This window comes from Chanos chanos, chromosome 4, assembly GCF_902362185.1.
Source record: "Chanos chanos chromosome 4, fChaCha1.1, whole genome shotgun sequence".
Taxonomy (NCBI): Eukaryota; Metazoa; Chordata; class Actinopteri; order Gonorynchiformes; family Chanidae; genus Chanos; species Chanos chanos.
The window spans coordinates 20,666,425-20,686,181 of NC_044498.1; the positions used below are offsets into that span (position 1 = coordinate 20,666,425).

General features: G+C 39.1%; 1 protein-coding gene across 5 annotated transcripts in view; it reads left to right on the forward strand.

The window, feature by feature from the left end:
- pparab (peroxisome proliferator-activated receptor alpha b) overlaps positions 1-15,119 on the forward strand; it is a 32,339-nt gene extending 17,220 nt beyond the window's left edge. For all 5 annotated transcript variants that reach the window (XM_030773065.1, XM_030773064.1, XM_030773069.1 and 2 more), the window contains 6 exons: positions 317-474; positions 4,528-4,666; positions 9,896-10,095; positions 12,840-13,049; positions 13,279-13,522; positions 13,989-15,119. In XM_030773065.1, the coding sequence (XP_030628925.1) occupies positions 317-474; positions 4,528-4,666; positions 9,896-10,095; positions 12,840-13,049; positions 13,279-13,522; positions 13,989-14,233 (1,196 nt within the window). In that variant the 3' untranslated portion in view covers positions 14,234-15,119. The remainder of the gene's footprint in view (positions 1-316; positions 475-4,527; positions 4,667-9,895; positions 10,096-12,839; positions 13,050-13,278; positions 13,523-13,988) is intronic.
- The last annotated feature ends 4,638 nt before the right edge of the window (positions 15,120-19,757 follow it).

A 19,757-nucleotide genomic window follows, 5' to 3' on the forward strand; every position in this document is an offset into this window, starting at 1 on the left:
ATTTCTTTTTTGTCTCTGAAAATTAGCTCATGTCACCTGACTTGTTATACAGCATTTACCTAATCAGTAAATATGTTTTTCTTTTATTGATTTGTTTACACATATCTGTACATATACGTGGAATTCTAAAGCAGCATAGTTATCATAGTTGCAATAGAGTGCTGTGAAATTTCCATAGTTGCTTATTTACCAGGGATGCATGATTACATATGAACTTGTTTCCCTCTCTGTTAATAAACAAGCCATGTTTTTGTGTGTATGTGTGTACCTATATCTGTGTGTGTGTGTGTGTGTGTGTGTGTGTGTTTGTGTGTAGATGCCCTGACTCCAGCATCCAGTCCTTGTTCAGGGGTGTATGGAGCGATTGCCAGTCAGGAAGAGTTCTCCTCCACCTCACTGAATCTGGAATGTCGTGTATGTTCTGACCGCGCCTCAGGATATCACTACGGAGTTCATGCATGCGAAGGCTGCAAGGTGAGTGTGTAAGTCCTGGGCACCTGACTCTATACTGTTCTGTTAGATCACCTTAATCTCTTTGTTCTCTCATCTCTCTGCATCTATCTCATGCTCTAATTTAGATGCTATTATAAAATGAATATTTTATAGTTCCATTTTTCTCCAAAGGATGTTTTTCCTCAGATTTTTTATGATGCTAAAAAACAGGACAGATCACTGAACCAGACTAGTGTGAAATTTGAGTATGTTTTTTTCATAAATCGGCAAACTGGTTCAGGTACCTGGGCTGCAGTAATCTGACAATAATTAACATGTTGCACAGTTTTGTCATCAAATACTTCAGAGTTACTGACTTTTTGGCAGTCATGATGACAGAGTAAGTTTATTCATAGCATTATTTGAATAAGTCCACATATGAGCCCTGATTGGATGTGCGAAAAATTCTCTCTTGTGGAGGATGGGCATTCATGCACCTCCCTTTTCCTTTGTGAAGTTCTAAAGCCAAGTACACCTTGGCTGACACAGGCGCACAGCCTGTTGGCTTGTCATTTTAACAGACTGTCAGTGAGTTTTACTGTGAGGGAGACATACTATTGCAAAGACATACTGTGCCTCACACAGAGATGCCCCCTGTTATGACTTGTAGATAGAAATGAAAGGTACATTTTGTCTGTGTCCAAGCTGAAGATCTGAGGCTTTTGCGGAGGAGTCCCATCCAAGAATGAAGAGTGAGATCACAGCTTGAAAAAATCACTGCCAGTTAATTTACTGTGTATTAAGCACGCACACACGCACATGCACACACAAGCACACGCACACGCATACACATACATGAAAAGTACAAGACTTCAAAGGAGTAGTAACTAAGAAATGAAATACAAAAACACCTTCCCAGGGTAAACATCATCAGTCTGTTAAACAAAGTTTAAAATAAATGGAGCTAAAACCTTTGTTATTCCACTGGTGTGTTCCAGATACATTGGATACAAGGCCGAGTGTGATACACTCAAGAATTATTCTATACTGAAAGCTTATTTCCAAAAAACAACCCTTTCTAGTTGCAACATGAACATACATAGACTGTCTCTTAACAGTAACACAGATATTCACCTAAACACGTATTCTCCTAGCAATAAATTAGTTAAGGCTGCAAAGACAGTTTGTCTTTTTTAGGGTTTTGCTTTAAGATCCTCATATCCTAAACTGTATCGCTCAACTGTACACCAGCTATCTACATGTGCAATGAAATGGGGACATTCTCGAGCAGCTGTGTCTACTCAAGAATACTCAATACAAATAGACAAGCATGGGTGATGAAATAAAGCTAAGTTAGAGACACAATGTTCAGACACTTTGCATTAGCACGTGTTCCACTAATCCTTCCAAAGATCTGGTCAGATGAGCATTCGCTTCATGTCTAACCTCTTGATGTCGACAGGCTGGCCCAGGAGCTTTGGGCATGCCCATGTCTCTGTCCAAGAATGCCTTTTGGTTGGATGTAGGCAACACTCCAGTCATGCATGTCCTCATTTCAACCTTCTACCCAAGCCCAACCCAAGGATTGTTAGTCCCTCTTTTCGTAACTGCGAGGGTCCGTCTTGGGATTATGGCTTAATAGACAGTTAAGCAATTCTTCCCTCCATTTCAGGATCCCCTCTCCCCACCCATGCGCCAGATACCGTCCCTTTGGCTAAACTGTCACACAGCTGGCATCGGTCAATGGCAAGTTGCTCTGCTGTGTCGAAAGATTGTGCAAGCAAAGCGATTTCAAGGCTAAAACTTGTTTTCGTGCTTGACAAGACTGATGTCCTATGGTGCAGAGATGCTTTATCTGCACGAATGTGCTGTAACTCTCTGCTACTGTGTATATGTATATGCACTCCAGACTCCATTCATACTGATGGACAGAAAACTACTACTACTTTAAAACTACTTTAAAAGAAACAAAGCAAATATTTAGCTGTAATTTAATTCCCAGACGCTGGAAAACTCTTCAGATATATCTTATATATAACTAACTGAAGAAGCTCATTGTCATGGAGATGGTATTTGACAGAGGTCTTGTCCGGCCATCTGCACCCAAGGATTTTTTTTATTTGTCCTCCAGACAATCTACCTCTTAGGGCCAAGATGCCTTTGTGTCATTTACAGGCAGGCATACTGCTGTTCCAGTGGACTCTTTTTCAATTGTTGAACTCATAGGACAAGAGGTATCTTTAGTTATCTGGTTTTGTAAGTATCTCTTGATTTAGTCAGGAACTGTTTTGTAAGTATCTCTGGATTTGGTCAGGAACTGTTTTGTAAGTATCTCTGGATTTGGTCAGGAACTGTTTTTGTAAGTATCTGTGGATTTGGTCAGGAACTGTTTTGTAAGTATCTCTGGATCTGGTCAGGAACTGTTTGTCTGCTTTGTTTTGAGAGTGCTCTCCCTTCCCTCAAGATGCCCCTCTCCTACTGATGAATTTTGCATTACGGCAATTTTGTATTTCAGTAGAACAGGAAGCCATGGGAGGTTGCAAAATTGTGCCCCAAAGACTGAGAGGGATCTAAAAAAATAACATGTTAATGCAGAGATATTTTTGTTTTGGTGGTTGAAGTGATAAATATTATTAATGATGCCAATGATTCTGACACATCTTTTGATGAAAGAACCTATTGCTTGTTAAGCAAAATCATTAGTAAAATTTCCGATTTCAAGCAAAAAACATAAAATCTTGTTCTCTCTTCTTTATGAAGGCCTCAAATAAATCTTGAGTGTATAGTACTGACTGCACAGGATAAATACTGGTGTTCCTATAATCATGATGTTGCTTACATTATTCATAGAGGCAATGTTAGCTTTCTGTCTTTTTGAGCTTTATTGCTCTTCAATAGGATTGGAAACCTCTCCTACACTGAGTTTGTCAGAATGGCAAGAAAAGGCAGTTGTATGCTTTCTCGTTAGGAATTCCCATTGCAGCTCAGAACAAGCTGGGGCAAATTTAATGCTGAGCTTTTCAGAGCGTTTAAGACAGTACAATGTCTGCATGTGATCACATAGCACAATAACTTTAAGCTGTTTACATTTCAATAGCTTAATCATATTCATAATTAGGGAAACAAAATCAAACATTCATAATTAATACAACAGTGTTGATGCAAAGCAGTGCCAATAGCATTCAGTACATCAGTAGTTGATAGCAGTATTTTCATAGTCATATATTACTGATTTTGTGTGATGCACTCTTTTGAAGTGCATGCTTTATCACTTACACATGCAATGTGTAGATATGTCCTGAAGACTACATTTTGTCTGCACATTGTAACATTAACAACAAGCATTTTATGTTTGTATGATAATTGTGAAAATACTACAAAATGCAGAAATCATATCAGAAGGAATTTAAAAGTTAGTTACATGAATAAATGAATAATTAATAAATATTTGAGCACATACATACATACACACATACACACACACATTAAAAGACCAAAAGATTTGATAATTTGCCAGTTCCACTCCACATCCAAAAGTTCATGCAGTTGGCTTTTGTGGTATTTTAGATCAAACAGCTGTTTTTACTGCGCAGGATTCATATTAGCCCCAAACATTTGGAGGAACAACTTCTGTTTCATAGCAGATTACAGGAAAATAACTGTACAAACATTTTGCATTGTTCTCTGACCAGAGTATCAGACATGTACTTATCTCAGTTAACTCTACAGAAAGGTCTGTCACATGCTTTTGTTTGCTGCATTAAGAAAAAAAAAATCCAAACGCTGCACTTTTCTGCACTTTTGCTATAACCAGAACTAACTCAAAGAAATGTGCCATCATTTTGTCCTGTTTTGGTTTTAACATGAAAGAGGGTACAATGTCACGTCAGCATCTTTTGGTAATTGTCTTTCATAAAAAAAGATAGTAACTAAAGCAATGAATTACTTGAAGCTATGAATTTTACCCCTCGCATGTTAGAGGTAACAAGTTATTGCTATGAGATGAATTTTGCACTGCAAACCCTGTCTGGTAAAGAATGTGCTGAGCAGACACTGTAAAGTGACTTAATGAGGTCCCTCTTCCTCCATTTGCAGGGTTTCTTTAGACGGACTATTCGTCTCAAGCTGGAGTACGACAAGTGTGAACGCCACTGCAAAATCCAAAAGAAGAACCGTAACAAGTGCCAATATTGTCGCTTTCAAAAGTGCCTATCTGTGGGCATGTCACATAATGGTGAGTGATCTGCCTCTCTCCCTCTCTCTCACACACACACACACACATACACACACGCACACACACACAAAGCAAATAAGAGTCACTCCCAGATAATACGGGTACATGCCTTGCATGCATAACGTAAAACACTCACAGATGGTGGTTTAAGTATGGTTAGGTAACTGGAGAAGAACGCCAGCCATTTAATAGCATAGAAAGGTTCGGTATCACATTGCAAAGTTGAGGTGCAAGACGAAGAAATGTGTATAATGAAGGCATAACCAAACTGTACTGACAGAGTACCAGCTCAAATCACTCTCTACCAGTTCAGATATGTCTTTTACCAGAATAGCGTTGTCTATTTTCATTTTTGTTTTTAAAATGGTGTTCTTCTGTTTGTCAGCGAGAGAGAAAAAGAGAGGGAGAGGCAGTTCCAAATTTATTGTACAATGTTTCTTTGCTCAAGAAATCAAAGCAGTCATAAAAGTTGTGACAGTGTGCTTTAGTAAACTAAATGCGTGTGATCGTAGTCAATGGAGCAATGAATGGTTGTCTACAGTGAGTTGGAAGTTGAACAGTAACTGTGACTGTACTTGCTCACCCCTTCAGAGGGGAGGATGTGCTTACAGACCTCCAGAAGACCTTAGATCCACCAGTCATCTGACAGAATTGCTTAATATGCATTGGGTCGACACACACACGGATACACACACACACACACATGCATACACAAAGGCCCTCACTGATAAAATGCATGTTTTTCCGCACATCTCCTTACCACATCAAAATCAGGGCTATCCATATAGGAAGAGTCCTCTATTGTTATCATGAAGCAGATATCCTGTTTTCTTCAAAGGATCAACCCATCTATCATTACATTATAGAAGCTGAATGAGCAAGTACAGACATGTTTTCAAATCATTTTAGAAGCCCAGGTCACAGAGTTTGATGAAATGTCCTCTTTGACCAGCAGCCCCCCCCCCCCTTTTTCCTCTCTTTCTTTTTTTTTTTTTTTTAGCCTGGTGTCAAGGTCACTTAACATACTGCACCTGAACCTCACAGCCCTGCCATGCGTTCTCTGTTTGCATTCTCTGTCTTTGTCACCAAGAGCAAATTCTGCAAGCACGCTTTGTTCAAAGTCCACGGACTAACATGACTCCTTTTTCGCAAGTGTTTCATGTGTGTAAACTTACAGCATGGCATGCTGACCCTCATCCCAGGTCATCAGCCTAAACGCTGAAGAAAAATAAAAATAGAAGCAGGGGTGATGGTAGCCATGGTGACATCATAGAGCAGCATCAACACATGTGAAGAGGTTGCAAGAGAGGTTATTGACTGAGCAGTCACATTGACAGAGAAACAGAGAGGCAGGCCCAAGCATGAGCTCCAGTTCTATCATTAGTCGCTGTGCTCCTACTCAAACATACCAGCTTTTTAAAATCCACATGATGAGCAGTTCTCCCATAACTGTGACTTTGAACTGCGGCCCCATCGTTCAACCATTTAGTTAGTGCTATAGCAGATGCTTTGCTGCCATGCACTTCTTACAGTAACATTGTAGTTTGTAAAATTTATTATTCACCCTATTCTTACTGACATATTTCTTTATGAGACTTCACACATGCATATACATACATACATACATACATACATACATACAGTTAGATATATATTGCTTATGGACTCCACAGGATTGTGGACCAATTGCTGTGCCTTCTGTTTGGTGTTATCAATGAGTCATGTGATTTTGTATTCATACACTTATGTCTGGATGATTCCATGTGAACACTGAACAAAAATGTTTGTGTTTCCTGAAGGATACACCTCGTTCATTTCTCTGAAGCAAAATAAGGTTATCTTTAACCTTAATCTATAACACAACTGACATTTACATCTTAACAGTCTTTGACCGAAGTACTGGCAGCTTCTTCTAATGCTGCTTTTACAGCCCTTATGTTGTGCTCTTCATTATTAACTACAAGTAATATGTTATTATGATGAGGGCTGTGATGTTAATTTTTAGCAGAGGGTGGAGAAAACGTTTGTGTAACTGTCTCTTTCACCATGAAATCATTCCTTCATACTTTCTGCTCAAGTATTTACATCTGCTGTAAGGCACATTGTGTCTCCTTCAAGGTCTGTTCTTGGCGGACTTGGGAAACAGGTGTCTGGTTTACCATGCTTCAGTCAGCCTATGAGTGCAGTTAACCCCAGCTTAATACATATGCTTAGACTGCCGAGGAGATGTGTCTTCTGATGCCTCTTAATTGTTAGACTAACTGCCATTTTCACTGCCAAAATTTCAGGATGTGTCATGTCACGACATATACTTGACCATGGACAAATCACTTCTGTTCAGTTCTGTTTATTTTAATTCAGTCCAACTTTATTTGTGTAAGACCTTTTACAGCGGACATTGTCACAAAGCAGCTTTACAGGATACTGGGCTTCTGATCCCCACTGAGCAAATCTGAGAACAGAGACAAGGAAAATCTCCTTTTAGTTCAAATAGGAAGAGCTACCAAGATTCAAAACTGGGAGCCTACCCTTCTCTGGTGGGCACTGGGTTAGTGAGCATATAGTAGTTAGTGAGTTACATACGGTGAAGATATGGGAAGGACGTGAGGTACACAGATTAGTGGGCATTAATACTTACGTGAAAGATTTCTAAATTGCAGACTCTAGTGATACAGCTGGCCTGTATACATACAGATAGAGTACATACGTATGCATGGATACCAGTCAGTGGTTCCTGGTTAAGGAAGGTAGGTAAGAACATAGGGCGGTGTGCAGGCAGGGGTTGTAGGGACTGACTCTACTCAGAGTGGTTGTCATTTAGGGGTAAGATGAAGAAAGAGCTGGATCAGATGTGATTGAGTCTAAGGTTAATCCAGCCCAAAGGGTGATAAGAGGAAGGCATAAGAGTAATTGTTTAGGGATGGAGAGCATATGCTGTGCATAGCCAGCAGTGTAACGGCTTATCGCTGCATCTGTGGCAGCATAACTAAAAGAGAGGGGCATCTTTGAGATGCTAGCACCCCACCAATTCATGGTCAGCTAACAAGAGGGACTGCATGTGATGGAAGGGTGACACCACTGACAGTAAAGTTCAGCAAAAACCCCTGTCACAGGTCCCCTTTCAGCTCTGCTACTTTGACTGTGTACTTAACTTGTGAAGTTAGTTTAGCATGTTTACTTCTCGGCTTGATTAAACCAGTATGGTTTTTTTTTCATTTTGGACTGAAGGATTAAGAGTGTGTCTGAATCCCAAACATATGTTGGAAGGCTATTTCATAGCTGGGGAGCTCTGTAAAAGAATGCTCCACCGATTGCTGTAATTTTTGTAAAAAGTTGCCAGACACCCTGTACCTTATGAGCAAATCAGGTGCAGGCACTGCAGTGCTAATCTGATTAGATGCTTAGGATTTGACTGTCTGAGAGGGATATTGCTTTGCATTAGAGACTGTGGAGTCACCCAATTTGAATACAATACACACCATTTGGTCTGCCCTCATAGCACCTGACATATTTACCATCCCTTTAATCACAGAAAAGATGTTTTGTAAGTTGATGTTCTTTTAAGATTTAGCGTTACGGTTCTCCTGCTTTCCATGTTCAAGCTATTGTTGTATTTCATGTACACACCAGTAAATGACATTTTGTTCTCATATGATTCTATATGTAGTTTAGTAATCCCCCACATTTTGTGTTGTGTTGTTCTTTGTTTAAATGATATTTGAATGCAGGTTAAAATGCTATGCTTTACAAATTGCTGCTACTGCCTTCTTCCCTTTCAAAACTGAGGGCAGTTTCTGTTACAACCAAAGTTATTTTTTTTCTATTTAGAAAAGTCGGGGGAGTTCTAGTTACTCAACTCTTCAGGGATTCATAAACTGTAGAGACATGAGGCAACCTAATGTGACAAAACTAACAAATGCCGGTTTCAAGTCTTATCTTTTTCCCCTGTAACAGATTAGCAAAGCCTGTGTCTAATGGGCAGATTATGTCCCATGGGAAACTGGATGTATGTGCTAGCTGAGTCAATTAATTTTCCCCAAATGAGGTTGACCAATACTGAAGTCTGCAATATGGAACGGTGACAAAAGCAAGCAGGCTTTACAAAAGAGTGAACAGTTGGCTGTAGTCCGGAGTTGCTCAAAGTCCTCATATCAGAGACTTGAGAAGTCATGTGTTAGGTATATAATTAAATGATAAAATTTATGTTGCAGTCAGGCCAACAGCACATTTCAGTACAATATAAAAACACGGTTGCTAAATATCAGTATAATCTGTTCAGTGTTGATTTTATATGAAGTCCAGACAACAAATGTCTTTATAAAGGAGAGCACCTGCAAATCTCATTCATTGCACTTTTTTTTTGTAAAGCAATATGTACTGTTATCAGCATAAAACTCCACATTGTATTTTTGTGTTAATTTCAAAACACCACACGCAATTCTTCACACATTATACCAACACATTGTGTTAATAGCATCAAACAAAATGAAATATGTCAATCACTTTAGAGAACGATTACTTTTTAAACATGCTGCGTCTGTGATATAAAGGGTCTCAACCCAGTGTAAGACCGATTATTAGTAATAACAGCAGCAGTGGTGAGGAGTGAGTTCATTGATGCTGCAGCACTTGTTACAGTTATGGATCATGTTCACTATACTTTCAGTTAGATGGAAATATGATTCCTGTTGTAGTCACAGCATTGTTTTTACCAGCATGTGTTTATGTCTTTACTGTATAGTGCTCTGTTTTTTTATAATGTCTTTCAGAGTTTCTGACACATTTAGTATGTCAGACATCAGTGGGTTTTATTTGAATGTCGGATCAGGTACAAGAAACCTCCCTAATGTCTGATTTATAATTGTTCTCACTCAATTATTTAGTTACCAAAGCATTTTTATCATTTTCACCATACGGTTTTCACACATACATTCAGAGCTTTGGTACAAAATAAGAATGGTTTGTATGTACAGTCTCTGAATACTGTGTTCAGTCCTTTGTGGAAGTGTGGGATTGGTAGCACATTTTGCAAAAGAAATATGTCTTGGAAACCACATTTCTGGTAGGGATGTTGTGTTAACTGTTGTGAAAATGTGTATTCTCCCATGAGGAATACAGTGAAGCAGTGCAGATAAACTGTAAACACTGGGATTCTGCTGAATTATTGTTGCACATTAATGAAGAGACAGTTCCTCAGTGGTTCTTTTGTGTTCCGCATCCATGCTACAGCTATTCGCTTCGGTCGAATGCCCCAGTCAGAAAAACTGAAGCTGAAAGCAGAAATCCTGACAGGGGAGAGGGAGGTGGAGAACCCCCAGCTGGCTGACCAGAAGACCCTGGCTAAACAGATCTATGAAGCCTACTTGAAGAACTTCAACATGAACAAATCTAAAGCTCGCACTATCCTGACGGGCAAGACGAACACACCGGTAAGGGTTTTCTGTGTATGTTCATTTTTCTCCCAGTATGTTCTGTCCAGCACCGAGTACATAAGGCTGAAGACTGAACTCATATGACAAATGTGACCATTCATGTTATTTTCTTGCCATATCTGAAACTTTTCTAGTAAAACAAAGTAATATATTGTATTTTGTTGAAATTTCAGACATAATTTGCTAAATACAACACTGCACATCAGTTCCAAGACTAAATGACTCTGTATTGCTACTTCTGAATCACACTACAGTGAATACTAAGAAATATTAAGCAGCCTTTGTGTTAGTGCCTATACAAAATTGAAATACATAAAATGATTACAGGATCAACCATTCTAGAATAAATGAACACTTGCCTGCGAACAGTCGCTAGTCATTTTGTGGTGAGTATTTTGTTAGGAGCACAGGATATGGCTGGGTGTGTTAACTTGCTGGAATTCTACTGAATTCCACTGATACTGAGCGTGGACACTGGTGAGTGAGGAGAGGTCAGGGTTAGGATGACCTCTGAATACAAATCTGAAACAGTACTAGGATTGTTGGCTCCTTCAGGCTAGATTCGTTTGTCTGGAACTCTCTGATTCAATACACAGCTGGCCCTGGATGTGATCTAACCAGAGTTACGGAGTGTCTTTGATCTCTACACTCCTTCACAGTGAACCCATTTTTCTGCAGAGCTTGTGAATGGTGGCTGAGAGTTGTGTCTCAAGCAAAATCTCAGAAGATCTGACCCCACCTAATGTTTCCAAACAACATCTGTGCAGTACATTGCCACTGACCTGTACTGTCCTCATCAGAATTATTTCAGAAGAGGCAGGATATATTGCACAGCTTTTTTGAACCTTACTCACTTGTTGCCTTCCAGTGCTCTTTGAGCAGGCACTGGAGGACTCAGTGAACCCAAATCTTGCATTACTCAATAACATTTGGTATACATCTATTTCCTGCCAAGAACTCTTGTTTATTATACCTAGCACTCAGCTATGTTCTCACCATCGTGTGAAGTATTACGGCTCTTAATGTAGCAATCAAACATAAAGTGTTTCTTTTTTGCTACCCTGCACACAGTCAAGTCCCTAAAGCATGCTAAAATGCTATCTTACGGTTCTAATTAACACCCAGAAATAAGTTTTAAGGAGTAAAATAAATAAATAATATTGTTAAATGTAAGTTGTTTGACCATAAGAGAGCTGAACAACAGGAATTTCCAGTTTTTAATCCGTCAAACATCTCAAACACGGTGTTTGTAGTTACCAAATACAGCCTTGTGAGTTGGATGTCGGTTGACATGCGGTAGCAGGTGCTAACCCTAGTTTCTGTGGGAACAAGTATCACCATCTTCTCCTTCATCTTTAGCTCTGAACTAGCCCCCATCCCTTCTTTCTGTGCTCTTAAGTCTCAATGACATATCTGTGGTAAGGCTTGCACAAGGAAATGCGCATTTTCAAAAGATATGGCTCATTGTCTGGGGGAGCACAACTTAACTGATAAGATTTATCAGTCGTATTGACCCCATTTGACTTTGGAATTGACATTAGTTTGCCTTGCCCTGTTGTCAAATATCACCTTTCTATCTTCAGATTGTGGTACTGTCTCTTAAGGCAACACTTTTCACTCAAACCTAAAAAAGGAGAATATAATGAGCAATTTATCTTTAGTTTAGAGCACAGTCTACATAAATCATCTGTCATGTCAGTATTTTCTGCCTTTTGTTGTTGGACGAGACTTTTGTTAAGCAACTTGAACTACAAGTGATGCATAGAGATGGAACCAGCCAAACCAGGAGCTCATTTGAACAGCGTTTATTGTGCACTTCAGCCGTGGATATTGAGGGAAGGGAAAGCACTGTATGTTCACTCCCCCTGCCCACATTTTTCCTGCCGGTCTGGGGAATCGAAACGGCAATCTCTCGGTCCCAAGCCTGCTTCTCTAGTCTTTAGGCCACGGCTACCCCCGTGTAAAGGAACGAACCCCAGCAAAAGTCTATACAAGGGAATAGACAAAACAGTCCCTCTCTTATTCCTCTTTGAGCTGATCACGGGACATCGTAATGAAAACAATATGGTGGAGAAACACATTTGTCCTCGAGATACTTACTGAAGGAACTCTCCTTAACCACGTAGTTATTAACAGTCTTATTTAGCCCTTTCTGGTGTCATTCAAAGAGTCATGTGAGCTGTGATGGATGAACTATCAAAAATGATGAAACAGTTACATACATGACTGTTTAAACTTTTGATCCTCTACATTGAAGTGAAACTACACCACAACTTCCTTGCCTGGTCTGCAGCTTCTGACTACTTCTCCATATAGCCTTGAGTCAGCAAGAACGTGATAACAATTACCTCAGCACACACACACACACACACACACACACACACACACACACACACACACACACACACACACACACACACACAGAGATTCATGGATACAGCTGGGTATATTTCTGCTACATCAGTTATGTCTATTAAAAGCATTTGATAAATTCTGTTTGGTGTGTATGTGTATAATGTACATTATGTCTTTTGGGCCATTAATGTGACTTTTTCTACTAGTATAAAGAAAGAATATTTGTCAGAGAATCTTGTATTACGTAAAATATGTGTCTGTATCAGGTTGTTAGTGTATTACTTGTGAAGTGTTCCTGTAGGGCTGTTGATGGTTATAAAATACTAGGTGTGTTAGATTTGACTGCATGTCTTAGTTTTGCACCATCTTTTTGTTTGTCACCACAGCCGTTTGTCATTCATGACATGGAAACACTGCAGCTGGCAGAGCAGACGCTAGTAGCTAAGATGGTTGGCACGCTTGGTGGACTCCAGAACAAGGAAGCAGAGGTGCGCATCTTCCACTGCTGTCAGTGCACCTCCGTGGAAACGGTCACAGAGCTCACGGAGTTTGCCAAGTCTGTGCCGGGTTTCTCCAGCCTGGACCTGAACGATCAAGTGAGTCACAGACTAAGCACCAGTTGTTGGATCGAGTTTTATTTAACTCTACCATATCACAAGCTGTGCGAGTCTTGTTACAATACTTGAGCTAACATGGGATTTCAGAATTTTCTTTCACAATGTTTTCCATTTGTGCTTTTCATCACAGTGCTTAGCCAGGGGTCTGGCAAATTTCCTGCTTCTTAATATAACAGCAGTAATAAGCCCAATGTTTTGTTTTAATCAGGTGACACTTCTAAAGTATGGTGTGTACGAGGCACTCTTTGCCATGCTGGCTTCCTGTATGAATAAGGATGGACTGCTGGTTGCCTACGGCAGTGGCTTCATCACAAGAGAGTTCCTCAAGAGCCTGCGTAGGCCATTCAGTGACATGATGGAGCCCAAGTTCCAGTTCGCAATGAAGTTCAATGCTTTGGAGCTGGACGACAGTGATCTGGCCCTGTTTGTTGCCGCCATCATCTGCTGCGGAGGTAAGGAACGCCAGCCAAAGAATAGTGATGGAATACTGTCTGTCTTTGGTCTGATTACATGGATGAGAATAATAGAATAATCATAGTTATAAAATAGTCAGATTAGATTAGATAGTTTGTATGTCTGTGCTCAGGAAACCAAATTGTTTTGATGTTGTCAGACCTAAGGTTTATATTTTCATGGGTAATCTCCAAAACAGTGAAAAGTCTATGCTTCTAAGACGGTTTTGAGTTTTCAGTGAGGCTGAGGGTTTACAAAGGTGTTTTTGAACCCAAAGGAGAATTTTTTGGTATTGTTATTAAAAAAAACTACTAAAAAAGGAAGATGTTCTAACAGTTGTGTGACTGGTGTCGACTGATGATCAATCTTAGCCTCTTCCTACATTAGATAGAGAGTGGTTTGTGAAGAAAACTAAAGGGATGTGATGAATCCCCCTAACTGTCCTCATCCCTCTCATTCTGTCAGACCGGCCAGGTCTTGTGAACGTGCCACACATTGAACGGATGCAGGAGAACATTGTGCATGTGCTTCAACTCCACCTTCAGGCCAACCACCCTGACAACACCTTCCTCTTCCCTAAGCTGCTGCAGCAGCTAGCTGACCTCAGGCAGCTGGTTACTGAGCATGCTCAACTCGTGCAGGAGATCAAGAAGACAGAGGACACCTCACTGCACCCTTTACTGCAGGAGATTTACAGAGACATGTACTGAGGAGAAAGCTGCAAAGACAAGGGAACAACCCAAGGCCCACCTGTAGGATACATAATGAGGAGTTTAGGAAGCTACTTGAATTTGCCAGACTCCCTGCAAAGAGATCTTCGGGTGCATTTGCTAAGATGGGGGAGGAATGGACAGAGTGACTAAAAGATTAGTGAGCTAATTGAGCCCTGGGCCATCCTGCAGGGAAATGGGAAATGCTCCAGGGAAAGGTCCAGGTTGACACCTGCTTCCCCTCACGCAGAAGAGAACATGGATGTACTTCATAGCTGAGTACCTGTGACACTTTTTCCTAAGGGGCATCCTTTGAACCACTATGCAGAGGAGACACAGGGTCCCACAGATGGATATTCTGACCATCTTTTTAAAACTCTAATGCATACTATCCTGCCTAAATTCATATTAGGGCCAAAGAGCAGGACTTGATAGCAGACTTACTGAAATAGCAATATCTCTTTACATTTTGTACCAACAACAATGTAATCCTAATATTAAGAATTAGTCTCTCCAGATTTACACACAAGACACCCAAGTGACCGGATCTCTATTTCCTTATACACTTGATACTGTATATAGTTTTGGTTTTATCATGAAATTGATTGGGTCCTTAGTTTTGTGCGTAGAGCTCACAAGGGATGGACTCTACTGACATGTTAGTGCGATTGAATAGACAGAGCATTTCTGCCCTCTTTTCTGTTTAATCCCCCCTTTCTTGTCCCTTTTGCCGATGTCCTCTCCTTGGTTTAGGTATGAAAGAAACCCAGTATTTATTGAAGTAAATCAGTAAAGGATTTGTTCACTGAGGGATCTGTGTAAAACTTTACTTGAATATTGAAATTAAAAGAAAAATTGTAGGTAGTTACAAAGTAAAGAATATATATATATATATGTATGTGTGTGTGTGTGTGTGTGTGTGTGTGTGTGTGTGTGTGTGTGTGTGTATGCTTACACACACACACACACACACACATACAGGCATACATAAATATATATATATATATATATATATATACATACACACACACACATACATGAATGCTACTGAGGCATTAGTATATAAGTCACTTCAAAGGAATTGTTTAGTGCTATGAAATGTGCAGAAATTTCGATTTTCCAAGTTTCAGAGTTTTTCTAAAAAGTTTTTTCAAGCTCCCTACCTAAGATATACCTAAATCATGTGTATAGTATAGCAACCAATTGATGAGTAGCTTCTGCAAACTGAACAAGCATACATTTCTTTGTTAGGGCACTGAGTACATGCCTTATAGATTTCTCAATTTAACACAGTTCTCAACCAGCCCTGTTGCCTCACTTCACAGGAACCAGTGAAGTAATGAATTAAAATACCATGTTGTATGATGGGCATAATATGACAGGTGGTGCTTGAGGTTTTGCTACACATTAAATTTCAGTTAATGATGCGATCACAAAGTTACTCGAAGAAGATTTACACAAAGCGTAACCAGAGCAGAGGACTATACGTCCCAAGGGTTTCACTGTGTTGATGCACCTCAATGCAAGATTCATGCACAAAACATTGTGCTCTAATAGAATGCTAATTTATACCTCACTACCCATGCCTTTTTCTGGAACATGAACGCTTGAAACATGAATGCTCATGCTGTCATATGAGGATATCAAGCATTGAAGGGCTATGTACATCTAAACATACTACAAAACCTTATAAGAGGCAGGCCAAGAGCACGTTTTCAAATGTCAATGCGGTTTCAGGAACCCACAGCTAACTATTGTTTCATCTTTCATTTTTGATTATCTCCAGATCCCCCCCTCTCTGTCCCTCTCTCTTTCTATTCCACTGAAAATCAGTTTTTTTTGGTCTCACATTCATATTCACACAGTAGCCACAGTGCCTGTATTGGTTTTGCCTTGGAAGGCCCTCCTCACAAACTTTCTCTGATTGTTGATAGTAACTGGAGTTTGGTACATGAGACACTTTACTTTCAAGATATTTTTATCTCACAAAAATGTTGCAATGCATATGATGCTCTTTGTTTTATACAAACCAGACAGAAAAGCTAGACGATATTACTATTTTGATGTGAGTTTCACTGACTGTTTTGCAATGCAAGCATTCATGCTTAAACAGATTGGCCTCCTATGGGTATAAAATGCTTAAACTGCCTCTTAACATCACCAGTTGTCCTTCTCAACGCTGTTTGCATTATTGGAGATGATTGATGAAATCAGTTTCATGTCACTCAACAAAACTTTGGGTGTCACTAAGTCATTCACATTGTGAAGGGATCCTCATGTCAAAGAACATGTTTGAAATTTTCTTCAACCAACAAATCCGTCTCTATAACATATTAGAAAAAGAAAAATCCAGGAATGAAGGGACTTGGCTGCACTTACTATAAATTTTTATTGACTGTAAATCCACAGTTTTTTAACCCTGTAAATAGTACATGTGCCCTTTTAATGAAAAGGTTATCCATTTTAACCCCAAAATGTTCTCTAGCACTACTGATGATTCAGTATGCGATGGTCTCAGTTCGATTAGATACTTAATAATAAAATGTTTATAAAAATGTTTTAAATTTTACAAACATTTAGGTATGTGTTTAGTTTCCTCATGCACTAAGTATGTTTATGATTGTGTTGTTAATTGAGTTTGAGGGGTTTTTTTATACTAAGACTAAAATATCTCTAAAGATTTGGTATATTTAAGCAAATGAGATTATTGAATGCAATGGAAATAGAATGTGCTCAAATGGGCAACAGCTTGTAATAGCATAGCATGACACTTGCATGGGGAATCCTATTGTGTTTCCACATTCCTTTTGAGACTGACACATTTTAGAAGAGATACAGATTCATATGCCAGTGTGGAAGGTGAGGTGACTTGAACATCCAGTCATTTGATTTGAAAATGCTAATGTCTAGTGAAGGCAGACGGTATGTTAAAAATATTGTGGGATCCTTTCTATCTGTTCCCTGATCCTTTCTGTCTGTTCACAACAGTAAGTAAGACCAGACAGTAAAACCAGAATTTCCAAAACTAACTGATTTTAGAGGTGTTGGCAGCTTCATACTGTCAATACAAGGAGTAATTTTTACATCAAATAAATGAATCCTTTGAGAGCCAGAGTCTTGTCAGTGTTTATGCTAACTACTCTGTGATACCATAGATATTGGGAAACCCAAATCTACACGTATTTAAATGTCCTTGTAACTCAGGTCACCTCATATACCATACTGGCATTTTGGTCTGAACCTCTGTCTGTGGTCTCAGGTAAATGATCAGCTAATAAAGAGGATTTTCCATGCTTAATGTTATTATCATTTATGTGGATTAATGGCACCATCACAACAGGTAATTTCCGATTATCCATTTCAGAGTATACTATGTGCAGTTTTAAGTCTTGCTCAGCATTGCATGCTTTTTTTGTTTCTTTTTCACAACTGTTTTACTCTGTTTCACAATTACAAATCTATATTTCTGTACCAGTTGGTTTCATACTGTGTTCATATTTCAAACTGTAAATCTTAGATATGAATATGCCAGAGGCCTTCTTAAAGTACGGTAAATCTTTCTTGTTCTGGTAAATCAGTTTTCAGCTCCTGGGAAAGCTTTACCAGGAGTATCCAATAAGAAGGCACATGTGTTGGCTGAGCACAGTAAGGAGCACAATAGTACAAGCATATATATGTTATAAAGGTACAACATTTGGCTAGAGGGTAGAGGTAGTCATACTGCGTCTTGTTTATTTTTCAGTTTGTAAAGGTCATCATCAGGAATTTGGCCATTGCACTACAACCACATCTGGAATAACAAGGACAATATGTTGCTGCAGATGTATAGTAAAGGTTATAAACACAATGAAGATATGGTTGGATTGCTTAAATGACACAGAAATTTAAATTATACACTTTAAAATGACACTTTGCCTTTGCTCTTTGTTGTGTAGTATTTGATGTAGAAGTAAGAAAATGATGCAATGGGGAATGAGTCCATTAGCCTTCCCTAGTCACTACTAGCTCAGGTCACAACAAGGTACTGTTTTATCTTTTCTAATCCCTGTAAAGTTAATTTCTAAACCAGCCTCTGATTTTGGTGAAGACAATTTCCCAGATCTATGATTTTTTTTTCTCTCAGTTAAGTGTTTTTCTTTCTTTGTTTCCTTTTTTGGTACCTAGGATCATGCAAATCCACAACTGCATAAACAGTCAGTGGTGGTGTTGTTGGTAATGCATAATTGTGGATTGATAACAATAGACAAAATGTTTGGCGAATGTATATGTAGTCATTTAATGCATAAATAATCTGACTGTTACTTCAAAATAAAATGAAAACTTTCAGAAAATCCATGCTTTATTTTCTTTGATCTTCCTCTCCAACACAATCTTTGATCCCATTAAGAAGGGCCACTATCAGTCTCACTTTAGATGTTAAAACCTCATTCAATATGATTGAGTGAGGTGAAAGAGAGAGAGAGAGAGAGAGAGAGAGAGAGAACTGAAAGCCAAATCAGAGAATCAGAATCAGAATGCGGTTTATTGCCAAGTAGGTTTACACCTACCAGGAATTGTTCTTGGTTTCCTGGTGCACCATACAAATACAGCATACAATTACAAATACTATACAAGTACAACACTGAAGTACAGTGACTAGTAACAGTAGTGCAACACAAATAAAACAAAACTAATCTAGTAGCAGTGCAAGGAGCTGTACGAATTTACAGGGAATACTATAAATATAATGTAAAAAGTGCAAAGTGGAATAAAATATAATATAAAAATATTTTAAAAGAGGTAGAAGGTATACTGAATGTTGAAAAACTAGAATGTAAGAAGTGCAAAGTGAAATAGACAGATGACTAGACATTTTAAGTAATACATTAATAATAATAATATAACAGATGGGGGAGGGGGGCAGTGTCCGTGTCAGCAGGGGTCAGGGGGCTTATTAATCAGTTCTACTGCTGTCGGGATAAACTGTTTTTGTGACGCATGGCTCTGGTCTTGATAGACCTCAGTCTCTTGCCGGAGGATAGTCTTTTGAACAGTCCATGGCCAGGGTGGGAAGGGTCAGCCACAATCTTTCCTGTTCGCCTCAAGATCCTACAGGTGTGCAGGTCCTGGAGGGATGGCAGATTGCAGCCAATCACCTTCTCTGCATAGTGGATGATACGTTGTAGTCATAATGCAGTCAATATCCTGCTGCAACCCAAAATGTGCTGTATTGCATATTGCATTGTATTTGTTTTTTTCTAAAACACTGGCATCAAAATATTTTCAAGATGATGCTATGATGATGATGATGATGATGATGAAACATTATGCATCGTCCTTATTCACTCTATTCTGCACTGAAATATATGAGATTATGTTCCCATACCTATGATCATCTCCTCAAACAAAGTGGAGGATCTTGCAGGTTTAAGACATTTTATATTAAAGACCTAAAACAAGCTGAATTACTTTAGAGGTGAGCCCGTTTCTTACTGTTTGTTGTTGTTGTTGTTGTTGTTGTTTGTTTGTTTGTTTTTTCATTAAC